The 25,816-nt window shown below is 41.4% G+C and overlaps 3 protein-coding genes across 6 annotated transcripts in view; 1 reads left to right on the forward strand and 2 right to left on the reverse strand.

Moving 5' to 3' along the window:
- The window catches only part of itga8 (integrin, alpha 8), a 38,794-nt gene extending 35,436 nt beyond the window's left edge, over positions 1-3,358 (forward strand). For both annotated transcript variants that reach the window (XM_053326654.1, XM_053326653.1), the window contains 5 exons: positions 2,048-2,161; positions 2,316-2,429; positions 2,637-2,738; positions 2,881-3,003; positions 3,108-3,358. In XM_053326654.1, the coding sequence (XP_053182629.1) occupies positions 2,048-2,161; positions 2,316-2,429; positions 2,637-2,738; positions 2,881-3,003; positions 3,108-3,197 (543 nt within the window). In that variant the 3' untranslated portion in view covers positions 3,198-3,358. The remainder of the gene's footprint in view (positions 1-2,047; positions 2,162-2,315; positions 2,430-2,636; positions 2,739-2,880; positions 3,004-3,107) is intronic.
- LOC128366018 (protein FAM8A1-like) overlaps positions 1-25,816 on the reverse strand; it is a 305,711-nt gene that overhangs the window by 269,036 nt on the left and 10,859 nt on the right. The window lies entirely within an intron of this gene.
- Positions 11,932-23,629, reverse strand: LOC128366012 (ataxin-1-like). Of its 3 annotated transcripts, none has more exons than XM_053326656.1 (3): positions 23,370-23,629; positions 16,277-18,329; positions 11,932-14,657 (listed from the first exon to the last, which is right to left on the reverse strand). In XM_053326656.1, the coding sequence occupies exons 2-3, from the start codon at positions 18,080-18,082 to the stop codon at positions 13,962-13,964; spliced, it is 2,502 nt and encodes an 833-aa protein (XP_053182631.1). In that variant the 5' UTR covers positions 18,083-18,329; positions 23,370-23,629; the 3' UTR covers positions 11,932-13,961. The 3 variants fall into 3 exon arrangements, with proteins under 3 accessions (XP_053182631.1, XP_053182633.1, XP_053182630.1); XM_053326658.1 differs by lacking the exon at positions 23,370-23,629 and adding an exon at positions 22,306-22,391; XM_053326655.1 differs by lacking the exon at positions 23,370-23,629 and having other exon boundaries at positions 16,277-18,435.

Here is a 25,816-nt window from a genome sequence, read left to right on the forward strand (position 1 = left end):
ACTTCACTTGCTCACAAAATCTGCATACTATCAAACCACAAAACCTACTGTACTGTTACTGTACATTTTAATTATTAAATTGCTAGTGGTTTATATTCCACCCATAGCTCCATCATTTATTCCCACTTATTTAAAACATAATTCTACCGGTTCTCGCTGTTCTCCACATTCTTTGCCAGTTGGATCAAAACTAGAAGGATCAAGAATTACACTTATTAGCAGAAATTGGAGCTGGAGTCATTTCCAATATCTATGACATCGTATGTAGAGTAATTCAAAAAGAAAACATGCAGTTATTTCAAAAACTGCTCAATTATGTCTGAATGTGAAACGCTGCAAGCTGTAATCATCTATGATGACAAAACTAGTCAAGTATAGAGCATATGAACCACAAGGGGTACAGTTTTCTTTCTTTTCCCCATTTTCTTAATAATTTGCTTAGTACAACATGTCCATCAGTGTCCCTGTTAATCTTCACGATTGCCCGTCGACAGTGTCAAAACTGCCATTATCAATACATGCTGAGTCAGCAGAATCATTTTTCACTAGAGAGTGAGGAGTGTTATTTCAAGCGGATACATGTATGAAACTTAATGCTATATTCTCCACATTTCCTCCATCCAATTAATCAAGTAACTGATTTTTTAAAATTCTATTGATTGACTATTTTGATATTAATTTGTCTTTTAAGAATTAAATTTATTAGCCATTTATGGTTTTGCAAATGTGAGTCTAAATATATTTTAAATACTTTTGGGTACTGTTGTTGGTCAGACCAAGTAAGCATTCTTTTTTGACAATTTATAGGCTAAATAATTCATCTTTAATGCCAATAACAAATTCAGATCAAGATCAACAGTAACTTGGAGCCCATCTGAATGACAAGTAGAAGACATGATCCCTCACAAGTTTCCCAAACGCCAACATTTCCTGTTGTATTGTGAACACTCCTTATGAACAAAACCTCTATGCCCCTATTCCACCTAGGTGCCCTGTAAAGTTATAAAGGTAACATTTATACAATAAAGTAATGCATTCACAAGCCCAATTATTTGCCAAAACATTGTCATTGTCATTGGTGGCTTGTTTGTGCAACCAGTCACTTTGATTTCATCTCAGCTTTTACCCAGTGACACAATTGCTGTTGTTATGTAGTGCTTCCAAAAGTAGTTGAGAGGAATAAGCAAGTCACGTCTTACACATCGCCTGTGTTATTTTCTATGTTTTGTGGGTTATTTTTCAGTTTGAAGTTCATCAAACTGCTCTCCCAGAAAGTCAGGCTTTGGTCCAAAGCGAAACTCTGAGTATAGAGAAATAATAGAAATATCTATTATAGGACCTAATTATATCTTTCTCAGTACCATTTACCTGCTTGCTGTTACTTGAGGACATTCAATCTCACTGGTTGTCAGTCTGTCATCTATTCAGTTTGACTGCAATCGGGAATCACACTCACTTAAACACTGAGGTCTAGTTTCTCAGACAGAGATTAAGACTAGTCCTAGACTAAAGACAAGATTCTGTGAAAATATTAATTGAGAAACAAGTCTAGTCTTGGACTAGACTTCATCCCTGTTTGGGATATTGGCCCTAAAATTGACATCTGGTTCCACAGCTGGAGATGGTGTGTTGCTTTATTATGTCTCTTAAAACCTTGTTAAAGTCATACTCCACAACCACTATGTCTTCAGGTTCACCATCTCCTTTTCATGGCTATCTGCGCTGGATCAGAGCCTATGTGCAATATAGATTGTACCCAGGCCACCACTTTATGATAATCAGTATGTTCTGACTAATAACTGTCTTCAAAAGGTCCAAACACATGCTTTACAGTGAAATAAAAAACAAACAAACATGGACATTCATTTTCCTTTGTTTTCTGCTTCATCTTCTCACATTTGCAAAAGCTTTGATTTTATTCCAACAAGTCAAATCTATAGTTTGTAACAGGCTGAAATGCAAAAATGTATGTGTGACTGTGTATGTGTGAACGTCTATTCTTAGTGTATTTAAAACACTAACAACTCCTTCACCTTATCTCCATCAGATATCCTCCCTCCAGGATACACCTGAATTATTGGGCTTCTTGAAGAACACCAGCACTCCTCACCGCCATAAACGAGCCGTCAATGCGGCTCAAAGTTATAGCGGTAAAACCTTGGTGAGACACACATATTGTACATCTACATTGAAGTTAACTGGAAAGTATGTCCAAACGTTTGACTGGTCCTGTTCGTTCTCTCCAGAGAAGAACCAAATGTTAATTGGTGATTCACAGGTGTTGAATGCCTTTCTCTCACCTTGTTTCTCTGCAGAATTGCACTAATATCTCCTGTCTGAGGATTACGTGTGTTGTTGGGAGATTGGATCGTGGGCAGAGTGCGGTAGTCAAAATCCGCTCGAGACTCTGGGCACATACTTTCCTGCAGGTCAGTGTCTTGTTCTGTCATCTCTATTTTAAGGTTTATCATTCTGGCTTTGTCATTATGCAACTTGTGATCATGTCATCTAATCTTCATCACCAGATGGAGTTTGTCCAGTTGTCATGGAATTGTTTAATTGTCAACTTAATAACATAAGTAAGAATGTGATTGGTCAAATGGCAACTTTTAAATATTAATATATTCATCTTACAGCGGCGTAATGACCCCTACATTCTCAACTCTACTTTGTCCTTCATGGTGACAGCCATGCCTTACCGCATCCAACCCCCCACCCTGCCACAGCACACCACCTCGGTAAGATTGAGGCAGTGATGGTAGTGTGTGTGTGTGTGTGCACGCGCGCCTGTGTGTGCCTGTGTGCATGTGCATGTCTGAGTATGTGAGAGAAAGAGATATGCATCAGTACTTACAGACTGCATCTCTTTGTGTTCTGCAGATGGGGACACTGGTGTTATGGGGGACTCCAGATGTGTCATTTGCCGTTCCACTCTGGGTCATCATCCTGGCCATACTGCTGGGACTGCTGGTGTTGGCCATGCTAACACTAGCCATGTGGAAGGTACACACATGCACACATATACACATGTCATTCACCATCCTCAGCATTCCTTGTGGTAGTTGAATTATCCAATACTACGCTAATGAGTAAACGTTATTCCATAGTGCGGCTTCTTTGACCGGGCGCGGCCACCAGCTGATGATGACATCTCCGACCAGGAGCAGCTGACATCAGATCAAACAGGAGATGCCTAAGACAATATTTAACAGCTCCTGATTTGAGGACTCTGGGTTTGGAGGGATGTGCACCTTCTGAGTAGCTTAAAATCAGATCTGAGATCTGTAGATGTTGAACCCGACATTCCTTGGCTGGAGGTCTTCTGCCTCTGTGTTAACAAACCAGACTGAAAGGACAGACTGAAGACCAGAGCGCCATGTAGACTGGGACCAAAGAACAAGGTTTAAACACAACAGAGTGGGACCAAAACACACTTAACAGGCTCAATAATACACACACACGTCCATTGTTTATCCATTGGGATGAAGAACCAGAACTGAAGACAGTATGGACATTGTTGTGGAGACAATGCTTCACATGTTTCTGTAACTGAACTTTTTTTGTACATCTGTGTAACTGAGGCACAGAGAGACCAATGCACAATTGCTTTTGTGTGTGTGCGTGTGTGTGTGTGTGCGTGTGTGCGTGCGTGCGTGCAGGTACTGTACATATGTGTGTGTTTATTAGATGTCTGTCGTTTCATCCTCTGATTCAATTTTTCATCATCTTAATTCATCCCAGTTTTCTTAAAAGTGGGCTGTATACTGATATATCACACACACGTACAGATGCAGCCACGTGCATAAACACAAAGGCACAAAGTTGATGTGTATATTTATGAATGTATGTGCAATATTTGGGCGTTGCGTGATACTGAAGCTTGTTTACACTGGCATTATTTTATTAGAGCTTAATGTTTCCATTGTTTATGTATATACTGTAAGTGATTAATTGGTATAATAGATATTAGCATTGCTGAACAACAAAAGCAATTGTATTGATTTGTGCCCCAACAAATATCTTTTGAAATGGGATGAAGTGAGGACACAAATAACTTATTGTCTTAATAGAATGACTGTAGAATTTTATCTTTGAAGATTCGAATCACTGCAGCAAACTTCCTGCCCTGGTAATTCAAGGTTTTTTTATGTTTGTGTTAAATTTGGATCTTTTTCTAAGGTGGCATTTGATAGGACTTCAAAATCTAGCAGCAAAGATACAGTCCATATCAAAAACACAACACATTGGACACTGTATCTGAGATTATTTACATTACTGCACATTATGTGGCAACATTGTGTTTAATTTGAGTCGTTTATCTGATATCATGCACAAGCAGACAGATGAAAGAGGTCATGACATGAACAGTACCCTAAAGTTAAAGTTAAATTCTGTCTCATGTTTGGGTCATATTTGGTTTTTGTATCAAGTGTGAAATTTTATCAGAATAAAGTGTTTGATTACCCATTCTTTTAATTTTTTTATTTCATTTTTTATTTACTAAGTGACTTAACTGTAAATTTGCCCATCCAGCATGTTAGATGGTGAAGTCATCAGTGCAGTTTCTTGAAAAACAAATAAGTTAGAGTTTGCATATCACATATCAAATAATAACTTTAAATGATGATGACATCTCTCTGTTACAAACACACTTTTATAGTTTACAGGTTATCATAAAATGTCACACTGTTCACATGCACTGTAAAGATACTTTAATATATACAATGTTTCAGTCAAGGACCTTCTTCAGGTATATGCTGACAAATGGGGGAAAAAAACATACAAACATTTCATAAATAATAGGCAGGGTTCAAAGTGACCAATTATCTCATTAGTGGCAATAGGCTACACCTTGTTGCTCAGATTGAACTCCTCCTACAGTTAACCACAGATGTATGATACATCTTGTAATATTATATTATATTATAAAATATATATTACCGTAAACGTGAATGCAATATTACGATCACATTTATCAGCACAAAAGCAATCTGAGTCAGTTAATCACATTATCAATGAAAGAATTATAGACAAAAGTAAGTACAATAGACTAAATACATAATTTATGTCATTACACCAAAGTCACAAGGATCGTTTGATCCATAATAGGTCAGGTAGGAGTTTAAGGAAAACGCCTGAGAGTGGAGAGAATAAGAACAAAGGGAAAAGCCATCATTTAAGCCTACATTATAATAGCACATTGTGAAATAGTTCATTATTAAGAGAGTTTGTAATTGTTTACAGGTTACAATAGAAAAAAAAATCTAAAGATTTGTGCTTTAATTTGGTTTAATACATACCAATATGTTTCATGTATACAAAAGTTTATTTCAACTTGTGTTTTATTAAGTTTCAGTTGTTTCATTTCATAAAATAAATCCCTATACAGGAAGTTATTATCTGATATCTATAAAGCACACTCTGTAATCATACCCAGTCAGTCCTGTTTGTTCACAGCTTGGTGTTCAGCACAGAGGAAGGACTCGTGCTCCCCCAACTGGTGCAGTGAAGAAATAAACCGTTTTCTGAAGGAGCAGCACACTCAGAAGATACTCAAGTGAGGAAGGACAGGGACCTCTTGTGGCGACGGTTTGTCTTTTTACTTTTTTAAGGATTTCAAGGACTTTTAGCAGCATTTTTGAGTTATTTGTTCAAATGTTCTTCAATTACTAGCCTGTACAACACTTGTGATACTAGAGATATCTATGAAAGTTTATCTCTCAAATTCCTGGTTATGCAGTCTGCTGGTTTGCAGCAATACAAGTGAGCTAACTTACTTGTGCAGGATGTCCCAGTCGAATGAGAATTAAATATGTGGAAAAACACTACAGTCTGTAAGTCTGTCTGTAATGCATGCATGGAGATTGAGTTTGTGAAGCCACAAAATTGAGTTTGTTTTCCAGTAACACTTTCAGTTGTGAGCAATAAGCTTGCATTGGTAAATCTCCAGTCATGTCTCTACAGTAAATTCATTATCTCTGTAGCAGCCCCAGACTTTACACCACATGCCTGATAACTGCACAGCTTCTTGGCTTTATATAAATGCTCATGTTTCTTAAGTATTTCCTGAGCACAGAGCAAATAAATAACTAACAGAAGTCAGACTTTTCATCTGAGCATTAGCACCTACTCAGACTGACAGTAAAACAGAATAATACATATTGCACATCTAATTACTTCATATGAATACAGGACATTACAAAACAGAGAGAGGAGGGCACAGGATACAGATACACAGTGTTGTCATTGGCTATATAAACCATGCAAAGATTTAATGTTGTGTTTTGTTCAAAAGGTACAAAATTGAATTGAAATGAGAAGAAAAAGAGATAATGATGTCGGACAATATATTAGAAATCTACAGATACTGTGGTTTTTGGCCGACTTATAACATAATATCAGGTTTGCAAATGTGTAGAAAATCAGCCGTCATACTGCTGAATAACATGGAACCTCATTGGAACCACCTGGTAAAAATCTGCCTACCTGCCCTGTCCGCGTTAATAACTGACATCATTCATTCCTCACTGACTTCTGGTGTTGTTCCATCATCACTAAAGACTGCTGCAATAACACCAACACTCAAGAAACCTGCCGCCGATCTGAATGACTTGAACTACTGCCGTCCCATCTCAAACTTGCCATTTCTCTCCAAAATACTAGAAAGAACTGTTGCAGCTCAGGTCCACACCCATCTGTCTGACAACAATCTCTATGAACAATTTCAGTCTGGTTTCTGTCCCCTCCACAGCACTGTGGATTTCTCTCCATTCTGGTTCTCCTCGGCCTGAGCGCAGCTTTCAACATCGTTTCTCATGACATCCTCTTGGACAGAGTAGCCTTTATTGGAATCACTGACATCCCCTTGGCTTGGTTCAGATCATATATCTCTGGCAGAACAGTTTGTTCAACTCAAGAACCTGAGATCTGGCTCCTCTCCAGTGTAGTGATGTTCCCCAGGGCTCTGTCCTTGGCCCCCTCCTATTCATTATTTATCTTCTGCCTCTCGGTCACATTCTCAGGAAATTTGACATACAATTCCACTGTTACGCTGATGATACCCAACTCTATCTTTCCACTAAGCCTACTTCCACTCTATCTTTCCATTAAGCCTACTTCCATTCTGCCACCCATAGCTCTATCAGACTGCTTACTGGAAATTAAATCATGACTCTCGCTCAACTTTCTTAAACTCAATGTCGAAAAAACTGAGGTCCTCCTCATCGGTACCAGATCAACCTTATCAACACGACGCCCAAATCAATAATGTTATTCGATCTGCATACTTCCATCTACGCAACATCAATCGTCTCCGTCCCTCACTTTCACCAACCTGCACTGCTATTCCGGTAAACACCCTGATCACATCCCATCTGGACTACTGTAACTCTCTCCTCTTTGGTCTTCGCTCTTCACAAACTCCAACTGGTACAGAACACAGCCGCTCGTATCATAACCAGAACTCCCTCTACTGAACACATCACTCCTGCCCTGTAGCAACTTCACTGGCTCTCTATCAAATCCCACATTGACTTCAAGATTCTACTCCTCACTTTCAAGATCCTTCACAACCTGGCACCATCATATCTCTCTGAACTTATTCACATCTACACACCTTCTCGAACTCTCCGATCCTCCTCTGCCAACCAGCTCTCTGCCCCATCTGCCAACTTAACCACCATATGGGGTCAAGAGCCTTCAGTTGATCTGCCGTCACCTTTGGAACTCTCTCCCACCAGACATTCGCACTTCTGACTCTGTCTCCACCTTTAAATCCTGCCTGAAAACGCACCTATTCAGAGTGGCATATTCTGTCTCACACTAACTATGTAATCTTTGTTCTTGTTTATTTATTGTACTAATGCACTTTGTAGTCACATTCATATGTATTCTTTATATTTGCACTAAATGTTACCTGATTTATATTGTTTGATGTAGGCCTACTGTTGTTGTGTTATATGTGCCTTGTAAGGTGTCCTTGAGTGCTTTGAAAGGCGCCTTTCAAAGCACTCAAGGACATTATTATTACTCAAATGCATTATTATTAATATTATTAATATTATTATTATTATTATTATTAGTAGTAGTAGTAGTAGTAGTATTATTATTATTATTATTATTATTATTGTGGCATGAAGATTGTGTATTAAATCTTCACAGGTCGGCTGCTGCAGTGTAAGACACCGAATTAATCTGTGATATTTGAATGACTGCATGGATCTAAACACCATTTTTGTGATGAGTTATTAAAAACTTAATTTGCATTATTCTTCATTAGCAGTACAGCTAGAAAAACAGATCATTTTGAAACACAAAGCAAATGATCAATCAAGCTATTCTTTCCTGTCCTGTTTGTATGTTTTCAACATGATCTGAAGAACAATGGGCAGCAATAAACAGATTCAGGTCAAGACCTTTTATAATAGCGCACTTCATGTGAAACAATACTGTCTGTGACTAAAGCAGTTTCAACAATATGCAAAAATCATGTAGCTCATAGGAAATGTCTTGCTGATGATAATAGGAGACTGGGTCGTGACAATTTACTGTATTTGTGCAGTAAATGTTGAGTTTCAGGCCAACTTGAACAGTTTACACTACTGGTCAAAAGTTTTAGAACACCCCATTTTTTCCTGTTTTAATTGAAAATCAAGCAGTTCAAGTTCAATGAATAGCTTGAAATAGTACAAAGTGGTGAACTGCAACAGGTTAAAAAAAACTAAAACATAATGTACATTTCAGAATTATACAAAATTATATTATTATATTATACAACTTAAAGCTGTTCTGCAGCAATGGAGGTTGATCAAGCCTTGAAAGTTGGTGCTACCAATTCCTACAGGTGTCCCAACTCTTCTTGATTACTTACAACCCCCTCTGCCTGCATAAAAGTAGTGTTGGAACACACTGTGGTACCATACTCTTGTGAGCAGTATGGAAGAGACACAGACCATCATAACACTTAAAAATGTAGGGCTTTCCTACAGAGAAATTGCAAAGAAAGTCAAGGTGTCAGTGGTTTCTGAGAGTCAACAGCTTGCGTGATAGGCGGCTCACAGGACAACAGCTTCAAGCACAGCTTCATGGTGGTCGTAGTAAGCAAGTCTCAGTTTCAACTGTGAAGAGAAGACTTCGAGTTGCAGGTTTGACAGGGCAAGTTGCAGCAAGAAAGCCATTGCTAAGACGTCAGAATAAGATAAAGAGGCTTGCCTGGGCCATGAAACACCACCAATGGACTACTGAAGACTGGAAGAAGGTGTTATGGACTCACTTATCAACTGTCAAACATGGAGGAGGAAGCGTGATGGTCTGGGGCAGTTTTGCTGGATCCAGGGTTGGTGACTTGTACAGAGTGAGAGGCACCCTGAACCAAAACAGCTACCACAGCATTGTGCAGCGCCTAGTTGGTCAGGGGCTCATCCTACAGCAAGATAATGACCCAAAACATACATCCAAGCTATGCCAGAACTACCTCAGGAAAAAAGAACAAGATGGTAAGCTTTAAAACATGGAGTGGCCAGCACAGTCTCCAGACTTAAACCCCATCATGCTCGTTTGGGATGAACTGAAAAGAAGAGTGAAAGCAAAGAAACCTCCAAGTGTCACACAAGTGCAACAGAGTTGGGAAGAACTTTCTGCAGAATATTTGATTTCCATTGTAGAAAGAATGCCACAGGTGTGTTCAGCTGTTTATATCTGCCAAAGGTGGCTACTTTGAGTCAAAAGTTTAGAGTACATTTTGGTTTATAAATTGATTCCATGATTTCTTTTTTAACCTCAATTGTTTATTTTGTTCTATGCTTTAATTTCAGAGTGCAATGAGACATTAAACTGCATAATTTTCAATAAAAAAACTGGAAAAATTGGGGTGTTCTAAAACTTTTGACCGGTAGTGTATATTAGATCAACAGCTGAACTGACAAAAACAATGGCTGGGATTTTAATAGAATAGAGGAAAAAAAAGAGAGACACAAAATATTTCATTAGACTCTTTATTCCTTTGAATATAGTTGATCAAATTTAAAATCAAACATTTGAAGTAAAGATTGAACAGTTTCTGACTAGCAAACCTCAACACCATCAAAATATGGGAACATTATTGATACTTACTATATACTGTACGTAGGACATACGGTATCCTAGCTGAGATTAAATCAACAAACAGACCCGAATTACAAAATCAGTTCTTAAAAGTCTTTTACTCTGATAATTTCCTGGGTTTTTGAGCTGGTGCAAAAGAAAATATCTTAGGTGAAGCAAAGTCCTGCATTTCTGTCAAATGAATGATGGGTGTATTCTTGAAACTGAACTTGACTTCCAAGGTCTGTACATGGGGATCAGTGTTTATCCTCTCCATTGGCAACATAATGGAAGACTTTGGCTATTTACAAATCGCTGAGATGCTGCACTGTTAGTGTACAAGTGATCTCAGGCATGCTGTACATTACTTCTGTGTTAGACTAACACCCCAACCACCCCATATCTCAAAGTGCAAATTGGCGCTTACACACCATTTTCAACATTATTTAGAAATGGCTCTGAAATATACATATTTTAAGGGGGCTACTGTAGATTAAGCATATTTGTGATTAAAAGGGGAATGTTATCATTGAGCCTTTCCTGCAGGCTGATTCAAGGGTCTAACTTAAAGCCCCTGCCAACCTGTAGTCCACCCACTCAGCTGTTTTTACTTAATTTGTCTGATTAGACCTCTCAGCGCTGTGAGGACATGCACTGTGCTTGATTGACATCTTATAAATTGAAGTTAATTGAGTTTAGTGACTTCATGTAATTCTTAACATAGCTCCTACCAACTTCAATCTGAGCTGAGGTCTAATTAGCCAGAATAATTATGAGTGTGCAGGGCCTTTAAAGGAATAGTTTGGGAAATACATTTATCCAGTTTCTTGCTTAGAGTTAAATGAAAAGATTATACCACTCTCCTGTACTCATTCTTCTCATCTAACTCTCAGCAAGAAAGAGAATTAGCCCATTTCCCTTAACATTGTATTTTTTCCTTTAAGCATCAATCCCAGATCTCATAGATGTATCTGTGTCATGATGTCATTTCAGGTCGGTATTTGCAAAACAACAATTTCTTATGAGGAAATACCAACACACTCCGAGCTCACAGAGAGAAAATGGCCACAAAGATAAACTGATGAAACAGTAGCTCTACGTTTGTAACAGTGAAGAATCTAAGACCACATAGTTTTGGAGGAGAACAGTCACTGGGCAGTGTTGAGCCTGAGCAGTCAAACAAAAACAGAAGAGAACAGTCTGGTTACTGGGTTTACAATAAACACCTTTCAGGAGTTATAAAAGTGTCATGGCATATTAACACATTGTGTGCAAGTCAAATTAAACTCTGAGGAGGGCAAATTATGTAGATGTTCCCAAAAGAACTAGCACATTCATGAACATTATATCAATACCTGAACTGACAAAAAACCATGACAGGGCCACTTGATATTGGTGAGTTAATGGAATGATTGAAGAAGGAGGCGCTGTGGTACATACAGTACATCGGCTACATAAGGGTTAGAATATCTATTCACACACTGTACACTTTCTAAGATGCAATTTACTGTACATGATCAACACTAGGTGGCTAATTAACTCTACAACTCTCTTTCTTTCTCTGAATAGTATCTCTTTCAATCATCAAAAATAAAGTTGAGATAGTTTGCCCCGTGTATGTTTACATTCCCTGCCCTGGTATAATGTTTTCTCTTAATGATACACATGTAGGACATGGTGTGAGGAGAAACAGTCAGTTGATTATTCTCATAATATGTAACAGCTGAGGAACAGGGACACCACCACCACCATCACACTCCCGCTGGATGCTTCATCAAAGTGCTGCTGCTCAGGACACACACACACACACATACACGTGATTTTGAACACACACGTACTGTCTCAGGCCTACACACACACATACAGATACACACTGTTCCTGAGTATGAACGGTAGAATATTTATTTTGGCTCTAGTCTAAGAAAGAAATTACACTTTTTTTCCTAACATACAGACAGACTATATTATTTTAATCAAATAGCAGTAATCTGGTTGGATTTAAGAAAGACATACCTTCAATGAGGAAAAGAGGTTTTAATGGTAAAAACAAACAAAAAATGTGCTGCAGTGTAGTAGTTGCATATTTCGAAGGCCATTGTTTCTGTAAATAAAGTGGTCAATAGGTTGGGAAGGTGACATTTTTCTGTCAATAAGTAAATATTACCCCATGTTTTTGTTTTTACCTCATGGTATGCTTGCATTTAAAGCTGCTCTAACCAGTATTTTTACTTTATTAGTGGGTCAGATGACTATGTTTAACAGGTAAAAAAAGGGTAAATAGTGACAAAGCCACAGAAAATTATCACCATCAGTTCCCCTCAGCTCTATGATGCATTTCAGGGTCTTTAAGTTCACTATTTTGGTTTTACTGCACACAACTTCAGGGTTTTGTTTTGTTTCACTTTGTTTTGCCCAGCAGTAAACAGACAAAGTTAGCAACTAGCTGGTGAACATAGTGGAGCATTTAAATATGCTGGAGGCAGATTCTTTCCTCGGGTCGTACATTCATTAGGCCACCAGAAAAACGACTCTAAATGAATGCTGATGTTGATCCATGTCTGCTGATATACAATAAGGCAACACTTTGCCAACACGTTCGCCATATCAACATTAAAAGTTTGTAATACTCAATGAAAAATGTGTATTTGCAGTTTGTTGCACAGTTAAAATGCAGTTATCCAAATTAGCCAGCTATAGTTTATATTGTAGTATAAGTTTATACATACATTAAATAAAATCTCATTCAGAGGCATTAGATTGAAATATCTTGAATTTCCCTTTTTGTATAAATTTAAGGGCTGCACATAGCAGCCAGGGCTGAAGACAGACATAACCCAGTGATACATGCTGTCTTTAAAAAGGAATTATATAACATTTTCCAAATTATCTATCAACATAAGGCTGACCAGTCAAAGGAATTAATCCATGCACAACTCCTGTCCCCCACAAAAAGCCTTGGTATCAAATTCTTAGCACATACTCATCATTGGTGTAGCAAACAGCACATGAATAACTTCATGAGTCAGTATTGAGGACAAATTCAGTGGTTTACATTCAGGCCTTTTCAGTCTTGATATTTGCAGGCTGTATTGACAGCTGAGCTCACAGCTTCCAGCCACCTGACTCCTGTGCTCCATATGCCAGCCACACAGAGACAAAAACACTCAGACCAACACATAAACACAGAGGCACATACACATGCAGACAAGTGGCACAAGCCCACCTGCTGTAGCACACACATATGTAATGGTATGAAATGAAACACAGAGTAATAAAAAGACAAAAATTCAAAACCTCATCAGATACACAAGGCAGCAAATATCACAGCCATGTAAGATCAGTGGCAAGTGAGAATTGTTGTGGGAATAACCACAGGTCTCTTTTTAACTCCAACTTGTGCTATCACTCATAATGTCACTGCAAACTAAATAAAACAGTCAAACAAGCAGGATGCGAGTCAAAATGTGATGACCCACTCTGTATACGCTGACATCGGGTCTGTGCTTGTTCGTGTGATAAGAGGAATGGTTGATTGGTCTGAATCCGGAAGGTTTAAGCAACATGACAAAATAAAAAAAGATCCAGCTTATGATAGGTGACACACGAATCAAATGTCTCTCAGGTGTCAGACTGCCACTCACGCTCAACATTCACGCTGCATTCATTTTTGCTTTCAGCATTGATTGCACTGATCTCGTGTGTGATACCACTTATGAAGGTGCTCTTCTGTACTTCATTGTAGATACCAGATTTATGTGAAAGAAAGAAAACATGTAAATACTGTGTAAACTCTGTCTATATTACAGTAGTCTCGATAGAGAGAAAAGAGAGGGAATAAACACAACGCAAACCACAGGTAATTAAAATTCCTTAAAGTTCTCTCAACAGTCTACTCTTTTGTTCAAGCACCTTTCACTCCCAGTACTAGAGTGGCCCTCTATGCTGATTTTAACCTCCTGAGGGATGAAGGAGGGTTTAGGCAGAGTCAGAGGAGGCTCCTCCTCAGCTTTGTCAGTCTGGTCCCGCTCTGGAGCTGACCAGCGTCTCTTACGGACTGTGGTTCTGTCTGGATCACCACACTGTATTTTAGAGAGAGCAGGTGTGTCTGTTTTCACTGAACCCTGTCTTACTTCTCCAGTTCCCAAGACTGCAAGCACAGATCCTGCTCCATAGATCCCCTCCCCTGATCCTGGAATTAGTCCCAGTCCAGGTGGTAGCTCCAGTCCTGATCTCTGTCCAGATATCTGCTCCCTCTCTGGCCTGTCTGCACTGGAAGCCTTCATAAGGAGGCCACCGTTACTGCCTGCAGTGTTTGGCCTTGCACCATTCCTTACAGCGGGATCCATGTTGTGACAAGAGTCAGAGAGGTGACTGGTCTTCAGCTTGGTACCCAAAGCCTGGCTGTCTGTGACTGAGCCACTCCTGAGACCCCGGAGGGTCAGTGACACACACACGTCACCCACACACAGCTTAGCACAGGACAGCTCGAACAGCTGGGTGGTCCGGTCTGGGCAGCAGGACGACCAGCCCTGCCCAAATACAAAGAAGGGGTACTCCACCAGCACCTCCACACACACCTGAAGAAGAGCACAACAAGCACAGTTAGCTTTCTGCTAAAAAATAAACTATTTGTGTAGGATTATAACATCATGCAAATTACTGTTTTAATTTGAATTTTTGCCATCAGAACAATGAGATTTAGGCCTTCCCCACAGAAGACATTTGATATGTCAGCAGGAAAAGCACAGGTGTAAATAATAAACTTAATGATGGCTGAAATCCATTTACCTGGTATTGCCACCCTTTCATGGATTTTTGGGACACTTGGACTACGTTTACACGTGCCCGTTCACAAAAAAAAACTGCATGCACACCAGTCCCCCACTAACCCGTGTATATATGCCATCAGGAGCATGCCAAACCTGTAGGTGGCAGTGTAGCAAGAAGCTCAAGCCCACATTAGCCAATCAGAATCCCGCATAGCAACAACAACAACCTCACTTCTATCTATCACTTCATTCTTTTGGAAAAGATGGCAAATGCAAACAAATACAAAGGGATTGCACCAGCATAAATACGACTGCTATTCTGCATGCATCCATAATCACCATAGATAGTAAACATAGACTGTAGATTGTAAACAATGTCACATTTAACCCAGGAGCAGTTTCCGTCTCACAATCTGCCGTCGGCTCCCCAAATCTCCATTTTCTCTGTTTACATGTAAACGTGTAAACTGAGTTTTCCAAAATCTCCACTCTGGCCAGAGTTTTTAAAAAGCATCGTTTTCAGGGGCAAATTCTCAGTTTGCGTCTAAACAGAGGGTGCAAACGATGGTTAATGTCTCCGTTTTTAAAAATAACCAGGTACGTATAAACGGGGCCTTATATTGAGCAGATTCATCGTTAATGTTATTGGTAACACCTGTGTTTCTCCTACTATGACAATTCATAATGTGAAATCGGTGAAAAAGACCTATACTGGAGAAATTAGCTATAGTCTATAGTACACTCTGACCAGTTTATCAGCACACTTGATTAAATTTTAGCTCATCACAGATATATCTGTCCACCATATATGTTGCTCAGTAAATAACATGAGATGCAAAATATACATTTGATGTCATTTTGAAAAATTCACCATATAGTCAGAGCAGAAATGTTACAAATCAATCCAAATTATGAGAATCAGAGAATAGCTGAATTTATGGGATCCATAACAAAGATGATTATGTATATGAAAAAAAATAATGTTATGATTTCTTTTTTAACTTTCACTCATTGATATGGTTGTCAGTCTCAAAAATCAAGTCAGGCAGGAGTCTATTTTACATTTCTGACTCTATCCATTTGAGAGGGGAATGGCTTTTGGCCTTTCAAACACAGGTCTACATAACATAAACACTACTTTAAGGAAGAAGGATGTTCTGAGTTATCTCAGTTTTGCATTAGTGATTAATTTCAATGAATAACTGTGAGAGTGAGGAACGGTCAAACCTGCGTATCACTACGTATACCTTTACCTATAAATTTCATCATCTTTTATGTACAATATATACCTGTGCAGCCCACAGTGCCTTTATTTGTTCTACCACTGGGGGGCACCAAAGACTTAAGATTTCTAAGTCTACACATAGTGGTTTAAAATTGAAACTCATTACACATAAAATAGGAATGATGAATCAGAAATACTTTACCTGGGCTTTGAGCTCTCCCACAGAAAACTGTATGACCACAGCATTAGGAGTTTGTCCACTATCAATCCGTTCAACAGTGCTAGAGTCAATCTTCAGCTCACTGCTAATTTCAGCACTCTGGATGAAGTCTTCTGTCTTGAGATCCTCCACACGCTTCAGCTCCCCATCAGCCAGCTGGATGATGGAGCCTCGCATAAAGAATGGAGGAAGCGCCACAGGGGAAGAGGAAGAGGAGATGGAGGGAGAGGCTTGGATGGAAACAGGGGCAGGAGTGGGGACAGGAGTGGGGGCTGGGGAGGGAGTTTCTGCCACTGCAGGAGCTTGGTTTGAGGGCAAGATAGGCAGTGCTGGAGCCTGTGCAGCAGCAGGAGGTGGTTGATTTACTTCTGGCCCAAGTGCCTCGCATTTGGAAAGGGCTGTGGCTAGATAGGCATGTGGCATGGCGGTGGATATTTGAGGGGTAGTGGTAGCAGTCAGGGCGCTGACAGTACGACTAACCTCCATTTCTGTGCTGTTATTGGTGCCACTGACTGGGATCAGGAGGGACTGGCCACTCGGGATTACCAGGTGCTGAGGCAGTGCTGCATGGTAGCTGACAGCATGCTGGTTGGCGCTGGTGATATAGCCAATGATGGGTGGTTGTGTTGAGGAATAGAGACTGGCTGGCAGCTCCTCATGGGGTAGAGTGGTCTGGATGACTGAATGAGGGGCAACAGACTTCACTACTTCCGGCGAAGACAGGGAGGTGAAAGAGGAAGATCTGGACACTGGCTTCCCCAAACAGATGCCTCCCTTCTCAGTCTGAACTAAGGAGATCTTATTTGAACCAAGTTCATGTTCAGCTCCATGGTTGGGCTGGGCCACCAGCACCAAGGAGGTCTGCAGTCCTGAGGGGTTCTGGCCATAGTCTGCAGGCAGGAGGATATGTCTGGCCTCATAGCTCTGGACCTGCTGATGGTTCAATGGATGACTGGGAGCTTTAGCCTGTTTGACCACTTCCAGTTCCCCATTCAGCACTCCCTTAACATGCCCATCTAGTTTCTTTCCAGCCAAACCATCTGCATACTGAACAACCAGTTGGGAGGGAGCGAGGGTTAGCGTTTGAGGGAGGACGGCTGTGTGAGGGTGGAGCTGGAGGTGGGCTGCGGGTGAAGTGACGGCGCTTCCGCTGACAGTCAGAGGTGTTCTGCTGTCCAGATGAATGTACTGACTGGTGACTTGTGGAGAGCTTGGTAGTGACACAGGAGCCAGTTCTGTGGGAGGGAGTCCTATTTGAAATTGCTGCTCCCCTTTGGTGTTAGGAGAGATGAGGGCAGTGGTGTAGCCATCCAGGTGGGAACGCTGTCCCACTATAGAAGAGCTGTTAGGTACAGAACTTGCATTGGTAGTGATGATGTGAGAGGAGATGTAGCCAGCATAAGGCCCAGAGCTGATGAACTGAACGTTGGGTCCCAGCTGAGCAAACTGGATAGTCCCGGCATGCTGAGGAAGGGATGTGGGATAAACAGCAGGTAGAGAGGCCAGGGGCACCGCAGACAAAGGGGTAGCTGAGGATGGGATAGAAGTGGAAGGGGAGGAGGAGGAAGCCGAAGAGATGGGACAAATTGGGCTTTCTGTGTCCCTGGATTTGCAGCGTTCACTGGCTACACTCGCCAGCCATGCTAGGTTCTCTGTATGGGGACTATCAGTAGCCACGGCAGTTGGGGGTGTTGCAGTGGCCACTACCACTGGCCTCTGCTCCAGAGCCAGGATCTCACGCTTCTTAGGAGGCAGGCATCCATTACTCCTCTCTTGGTTGGATTTCATTATGTCAGTGTGGTTTTAATGTTCCCTGTTAGTACTTTTACGTTCTCCTGAGTCTGTGCTTCTCAGCGGTTAGGTGCAGGGGCCAGGCTCTCTGTATGCTGTTGGACTCTGCTTGTCTTCACTGGTAGACAGCTCCAGGCCTCAGACCAGAGAAGATGGAGTCACTCCAGCTCACAAAATGAGCTCCATAGACTTCATGAGGAATCATCTCTGAGCGATCTACCTCTCCCACAATCCCGGCAGGAATCTGATGGCAGAGAGAAGTTCAAATCAGATACTCACTGATGTAAATTAAACTAAAAAGCCCAAATCATATGCTTGTGCAATTTCAAATCTCTCTGGGAAATCTAAGAGTTCAGCTTTTTGGCTACATAAATAATTTTGACTTTACTTGACTTGACTTGACTTAAAATAAAATTCAGTTTCATTAGTCTAATTGTACTGGAGAACAAGCTCAGTGTGCATGTTTATGAACCACATTCACACAGTGCTTCTGCAGGGCTGCTAATGTAAAAAAGGTAAACACCACAATAGGGCTGGGCGATATGGGCAGAATCAAATATCACAAAATTTCTATACCTCAATATTGATATTTTGACAATATTGTATAGATGATTATTGGTGTTTTCCCAAAATATTTACACATTGAGATCTTTGATAAATAATCATCAGTAATGTGGATATAATGACTAAGTGGATAATAGCAGATAATACTGTAATGCAGCCTTTAAAAGCATGAAAAGACAACACATTACCATATTATGATATTCAAAATCTAAGATGATATCTATAAAATATCACAATATCGATATAATATTGATTTATTGCCCAGCCTTACACCACAATACCTCACTCTTAAAAATGTCCCAGCTTTCATGTTTGTAAAGGAGTTGTTCTCTATTTTGCCACTAGATGGTACCTAGTACAACAACTGTATGTGATTTGTGTTTGTTGCAGGCCATTCTGTGTACAGATTTCTCCAAGAGCAACCTCTAAATATTCTGCTTAAGGATTCGCATGGACTAACCTGTCAAAACCCAACTTTTCCATGAGTAATGACGCACAGGAAAGTGCAGTGCTACATTGTGAGTCGTCATTTACATAGTATGGGAAAGGCTCTCTCATGTTTTCAACACCGAGCAGGAGTTTCCTGAACTGCAGTGTTTGTTTGTCTGACTGTGTGTGCGAGCTTGTGTGCAGGTTAAGCATATGTGCGTTGCTGTTGGCTATCAACGTGCTCAAGGCTCTGGGGTAAGAAAGAAGCGCAGAGTGAAAAGGATAACAGCACAGAGTAACAGCCTCAGAGGAGCTTAGTTTTTTGTCTTTGTTTAAAGCCAGTGGGGGTACTGTAAATATAACATCCACCTCCAGACAGGAACTGTAGGTCAGTGGGCACCATCAGAAAAATGAAGTGAAAACAATATGGGCAAAAATTTAATTACGGAACATTCTGCATGAAGCGTAAAAGGGCATCTGTTGCTTCACTGAAGTGTTTCAAAATGTTTTAACAATGGCTTTCCGCTGTACCCCTTTTGAGTGGCGTTTCAAAGTTCAAGGGAATACAACGTGGACAACAAACAATGAATGAGTAAGACCTCTTAGAGTTTTGTTTTAGTGAGAGGCAGTCTGGTTAAATTAATAATGAAACAAGTTCTTCGTACACAGCTAGAACTGGGGAGTTTACTGAAAATATAATAGAAATGTGTAGAGGGTGGGTTAGTGAGGTATTAAACTATGTCAACAAACACACTATCAGTGTTTAACTGCAGGGCTACACCAACATACAGTCATATTGTATATATATGCATGTCCAGATAGCTCTAAAACATGCACAATCATATCACATGGCCAATAATCATCCTCTAAAACAACAGTATTAACATGCAGCATTTTTGATTCCCATGAGCTCATTTTTTCTTTTTCAGATTTATTGTTCTTTCCTGCAGGCTTATCTGTGGGTCAATGCACAGGACGACTCTTGAGTTGTTCATTAGCCAAAGGAACCACAGAGATGTAGTGTATGACACACAAACTCACGTCCATCACTTCATTTTCCTTCCCCATACTTTCCATTCAGAAGGGCTGGGCTATTTGACAGTGCTAAATTGTATTTTCATACAACATAGGAGGTTCACTACAGCAGGCAGCCACAGACGTTACATAAAGACAGGGGGAGAGGAAAAAAATCAGAAGCCTTGGTTGGTTTCTATTTAGATGCAACTACCTCTAACACTGGCTTTGACAAGGTCACTGTATTCAAAAGCAGCAAAAAAAAAATCCACCATGGAGCCTTGTAGACCCACCAGACGTAACAAAGGAGGAGAGAAACAGAAAGAGGAGAGTGAGGGGGAGGAGAGGGAGAAAGGCAATGTAAGATGACTGATAGATAGAAGAATGGGAGTGAGGGGGGAGAATGAGAGAGGAAAGATGATTAGGAATGAAAAAGAGGGAGAGAGAATGGGGAATGGGGAGAAGACAGAGTGCTGCTTCTCCTGACCCACATTGAGCAGCGCCTGCAGCATCAGAGCGCCATAGCCCCCACCTCACTGAGAGAACCCCGCTCAGCAACACAGCCGCCGCTACAGCCTGAGCTACGCTGTGCAGCATTGCCACGGCACCGCTCAGTGGCAACAACCCCGCCTCAGCAACACCGTGTCAACACTGTAATGACATCATATCAGAAGCACAACTAACGCCGGTGATGCAGACTTCCAGCAGCATTCAAACACAAAGACAGCGTGCTCTCACTTCCAGATGCCACAAAAACACATCATTGTTGTCAACAGACTACAAATAAAACAGGATGTGTTTTTCCTCATATGACCTGGACATAGTACTCACGGCTCATCAGCAAAAAGCCTCTCTAGCTTTTCCAGCATCAGCCTATTATTAGAACAGTGACACTAGCAAACATACGCCCTATGTGATACTTTGGAGAACAAAGGCGAGCTTTCAAGATATGACTGTGTGACACTGAGCCAGACAGCATGGGAGACCTGACTCAGTCCCCTGGCCCAGGACTGTCACCTCTGAGGCATGTATGGAGGGATGACAACAGAGAGGGGGACAGGCCGCTCTCTGTTCCGCTCATCACACTGATGCTTTTCAGCTCAGACAGAGTGATAGAGCCAGCCTCGCATGTGATCCTCTTTCATACTCCCACACAGAAAGCTGCACAAACTACAGAAATAGGTTTGGGTGTGCGCCTGCCGTCACTGCGTGCACAGGAGTGCAGATGAGATGATGTTTTCATTCAGCCTCCTCTCTGTTGTCTCCAGGTGAGAGGCCCCCCAGCAGCTACATCTCCTCTTGTAGCAGTCACCAGCTCCTCCAGTCCCCCACCTCTGCTTCCTCCGCCTGAGCCCTTGAGTCCTTTCTCATGCTCCCAATAACATTTCTCTGCAGCAGGATGAGGCCGTGAAGCAATAGCAAGACAACATAATTATTTAGTAAAATGGTAGTTACAGTGTCCTGGCTGCTTTCTATGCAAAAGATTCATAGAAAAAATAATGCAATGACCCTGGGGTGATATACATGTTGTCAATCCTGCATGCTATTCATCATATTTCGCCTGCTAGACCCATCATAGATACACAGCGCATACCCTGTACAGCATATGGCTATATATAGAAAACAAAAACATCATTATCAATCTGAGCTTTGGCATGAAACAGAGGGGAGGTACCATGGAAGACAATATGTTTGTGCTCGTATGCATGATTTGCTGCATATAAATAGGACTTCACCTCAACCCCCTTTCCAAACGTAGCTGCTTTTTTCTAATATCCAAAAGAACCATTTTACTGCCCCTTGCCTGTACAATACAAGTCTGTCCCTTTAAGAGGCGGACCAACCGTGTGGTAGACTCAAGCAGACAGTAAGAACAGGCAGTGGGTTTAGGCTGTTTGTCTTCACAATGACTCCAGAGTTCTGCATCACTGCTCGACACACACCAATCACACAGTATATAAGCAGAGATGCATACACAGACGTCCTCTCAGCCAGCACCTCGACAACCTAACAGGGTCAACGCTGTTGAATACTACAGCTGTGACTCTGGACAGATGCTAAGACTGTAGCCTCTGGGGGCTTTAGAATGACAGTGAGAGCGCATGAGTGTAGTAGCAGCAGGGCAGAAAATACTACTATGCCACAAATCAAGAAGAAAAGAGACAACCTCCCCCTCCTCCCCTCTTCTGGTAAGAGTACTAAGAATAGCTCACCAGTCTCTCCAAAGCCACTGCTTGCAGAGCATGTCCAAGGATTCTTCCTGCCTCTTAATGTGTGCGTGTGTGTGTGTGTCTGTGTGTGTGTGTGTGTGTTGGAGACGTGTTTCCCAGGACTCCTCTTCCTGAATCTTTTCTTTGTGCCGCTCTCCTCTCCTGTAGCCTGTGCTGTAGCTGCTCCAGCTCTGCCTTTCCTCTCCGGACTCCGGTCTGTGGACTACGCTGTCCCTGCAACGGGCTGACGGTAAAGGAAGTTCCCCACTGCTGAAACTCACACCAAGTCCTGCGTGCAAGGCTGCTCCAACGTGTGTTATGCAAGGCCACCAGACCGCCAGCTCCCTCTCTGCCTGGCTGCTTCTCTCTCACTCTCTCTCTCTCTCTCTGTGTTTCTGATTCTCTCCCTTTACCTCCCTCCCCTCCTCTTTCTCTCCCTCTCTCTCTCCCTCTCTCTCTCTCTCAGTACTCCACTGACACAGCTCCTCCCCCAGCCAGCCTCATCAGCCGCATCAGGTATTCATTCAAAAAACACACTCTACTTGGCTCAGCGCCCAGACTACGCTAACACAGAGAGGGAAGGAGGGGGAGGGAGCAACAGACGAGGGTGAGGGAGGGAGAGACAGAGAGTTGGAGATTCAGAGAGGGTTTGCTCAGACAGACATACTGCATGAATGTGAATAACTGTGGGGTATTCACATTGGCATATCATGCAGAGGCACAGACACTGGTACATATGCACGTCCACAAACCAACAGAGGATTAAATTGTTCAGTGTGTTTTAACGCACTGCCTCGTTTTTGTTCATTTTCATATGCATTTTCCCTGTAGAGACAAATCTCCTAATCTGCCCTGTGAACTGCCCTGCAATTACTGAGTCTCAGCCTCTATTCAGCTGGAGAGTGACGCGGAATAACCTGCCCCCCCTCAGTCCCCCAGGTCTCCCCCATCTCTTCCCCAGAGATATTCTCCTCTGTGCAGTGTGCAGGCAGCCAGCGCTGATAAACACCGCCCCCCCCTCCCCCGCCCCTCACCACCCTGCCACTTGGCACCGGCGCCCTCCTCACCCGAAGGCCTCCTCCTTATCCTGTTCGGCACACAGCAGAGAGAGCCGGGGCGCAGACAGACACTCAAGCACCGGGCCAGCCAGCTATCTGCTCCTCCGCAGGCAGGACAAGCAGGGTGTCCCCTCTGCCTCGACAGCAGCAGACTCTGGAAAACACAGAGAATACACACGATGCTGCTGCTACAACAACCCTAGTGAATAGTATGACGCCCACATAAGCTCTTGGGTGGGTGGGGGGGGGGGCTTCCTATACTGGAACTACGCTGTTGGAACAAGAGGTATAATGTGCATAGCCAGAGGTAATCTTGTGCAGTAGTGACTAAATTGCATATTCAAAAGGTGCAATGAATGAATTATTCTTTGGATTATAAACATTCAACCACCTCATTTAAGTATTATTCAGTGATTTTTTTTCCCCTCTCTCACCCAACCCACCTGTCCCTCTTCTGGGCCCGATCAGTGTGACTGTCAGTGACCTTGTTTTGTTAGACTACACTCATAAATGCAGGTTATGTTTAGAACATACAGTACCAGTGTACTTGTAAGCATGTATTTCTTGATTCTGTGCCACTGTTTACTGTAAACTGCAGCAAGCTCAGAGACAAATACACGTAATGTTGTGCACATATGATCTAATAGTACAGAAACACACGTACATGTTGAACCACTGATGTGCTTTCCCAGCTGTTGAACCTGAGAAAATAACATGTGCTGTGTGTCTTATTTGCTGTGGGGCTACAAGCCTCATCGTCCTACTGTGACTCATATTTCTTCAAAGTAGCTGCCAAGCCAATGTAAACCTCAGGAACTACACAATCCCCATGGCAAGGGAATGGAAAGAAACATGACAAAACCCCATCTTGAAAACATAAGGCCATCTATCTACAAGATTGTGGTTTCCTTGCCTTGAATTAGCTAACTGTAAATTGAAGGTCAGAAATAATGTCAGCCAAGTGAGTTGAATGAAGTTTTCCTATGAGAATTCACAAATCCAGCTCAAGTTGCATGGAGCAAAATGCTCACTGTACTGTGTAGATCAAGAGTGAAACTACACAAGGACAGTCTGTCAAACCTGACTTGCTGTTTGTAGCTGATCAAAGACTTTTCCTGCAATTCTGTGCAGGGAATGTTTTCAACACAAATCTCCAATATTTCTTCTTCTTTTTTTTGACAGCTACTATTGAATACTATGCTGATTATTGTGGTTCAACCTGATAGAGCAGTTTAGCTGGCCTAGTTGCATGTGCTATTTTATTCTAAGGACAAACACAAGTATGGGCTATGCTGCAAGTGTTAGATTACCCCTTAGCTTGGTGCACACATAATGAGATAAGATCTATCATAAATACTAACTAGTGCAGTTGATCTGTGCAGTAGTAATATAATTAAAAGTGTATGGGGATAAAAGCAGTAAAGCAATAACACAAACTGTAATTGCATTGGCAATAGTAGCACTCTATATCTCACCAAATCAACACCACATTGCATTGTGCTTACATTCCTCCATTTTTAAACACACAGCTGTCTCTGCAGCCTGCACGCTGCCTCTCAGTGTGATCTTTCTTGCTCACACATACAGTAGCCTTCAGCAGAAAACACCATGAAAACTCAAGTGGGTTCCAGTTGCTGGTGGTTATCTGTGACCTTTTTATGCACTGAAAATTTAAGTTCTGGAGGAACTTTTTTGAAAACATCGACCTCACATGACTTCAACTATTTAACTTCATATTATATAAATAATATTACCTTGATATGGTTTGCGTGTCCAAAAACAATTATCCAAGCCTCATTACCCACATTCTGTTTCTGCATCCTCACCAAACACTTACTGCTGCTGAGTGATCCTCCTCGACTGCAGCGGACATGCCCAGACATGTAACGCTTCTCCACATACACTTAAGACAGGGAAGCCTGTACAGTATTATGCAAACTCCAACGTGGGAAATAGCTAAGTGTTTCCCATGATGTGCTTTGACCAATTCATTCATATTTTTTCCGATAAAAAAGGTTTAACAGAAATACTATGAAGTTTGGGTCGCCTCACTTCCACTTGGAAACACAGCTGAGAAGGTAGAGTCCACATGAAGACACAGGGGTGGAGCTTTTACAGTGTTAGTGAACAGTGTGGCAGAAGGCGTGCATCAGAAGTGTGGGGAATGCACTGACTCCTGAAATTGTGCTTTAAAAACATTTAAAAACAACATCAACTTTATTTGACGACAAAACTTTATGATACAAATCCTTGTAGGAACAATTACTATTAATTCTTGAAGAAAATGAAACTCAGCTACAATTAAAAAAAAACAAAAAAATGAGTACATAATAAATAGCCTATAACTAAACAAAATATATTTACATTTCAGGAGCTTACATGTCACATTTACATCTAAAATTAAATAAATAAATAACAGTGATCTATAAACAATTTACATATCCAGACCCTATCAA

Source organism: Scomber japonicus, chromosome 10 (genome assembly GCF_027409825.1).
Source record: "Scomber japonicus isolate fScoJap1 chromosome 10, fScoJap1.pri, whole genome shotgun sequence".
Lineage (NCBI taxonomy): Eukaryota > Metazoa > Chordata > Actinopteri > Scombriformes > Scombridae > Scomber > Scomber japonicus.

Bases quoted from the DNA above. Each gene is read 5' to 3' on its own strand.
- LOC128366012 (XM_053326656.1), bottom strand. From the start codon at position 18,082: ATGAAATCCAACCAAGAGAGGAGTAATGGATGCCTGCCTCCTAAGAAG. The intron at 14,658-16,276 runs GTAAAGTATTTC...GCTCTTCTTCAG, and splicing joins TGGGAGAGCTCAAAGCCCAG to GTGTGTGTGGAGGTGCTGGT.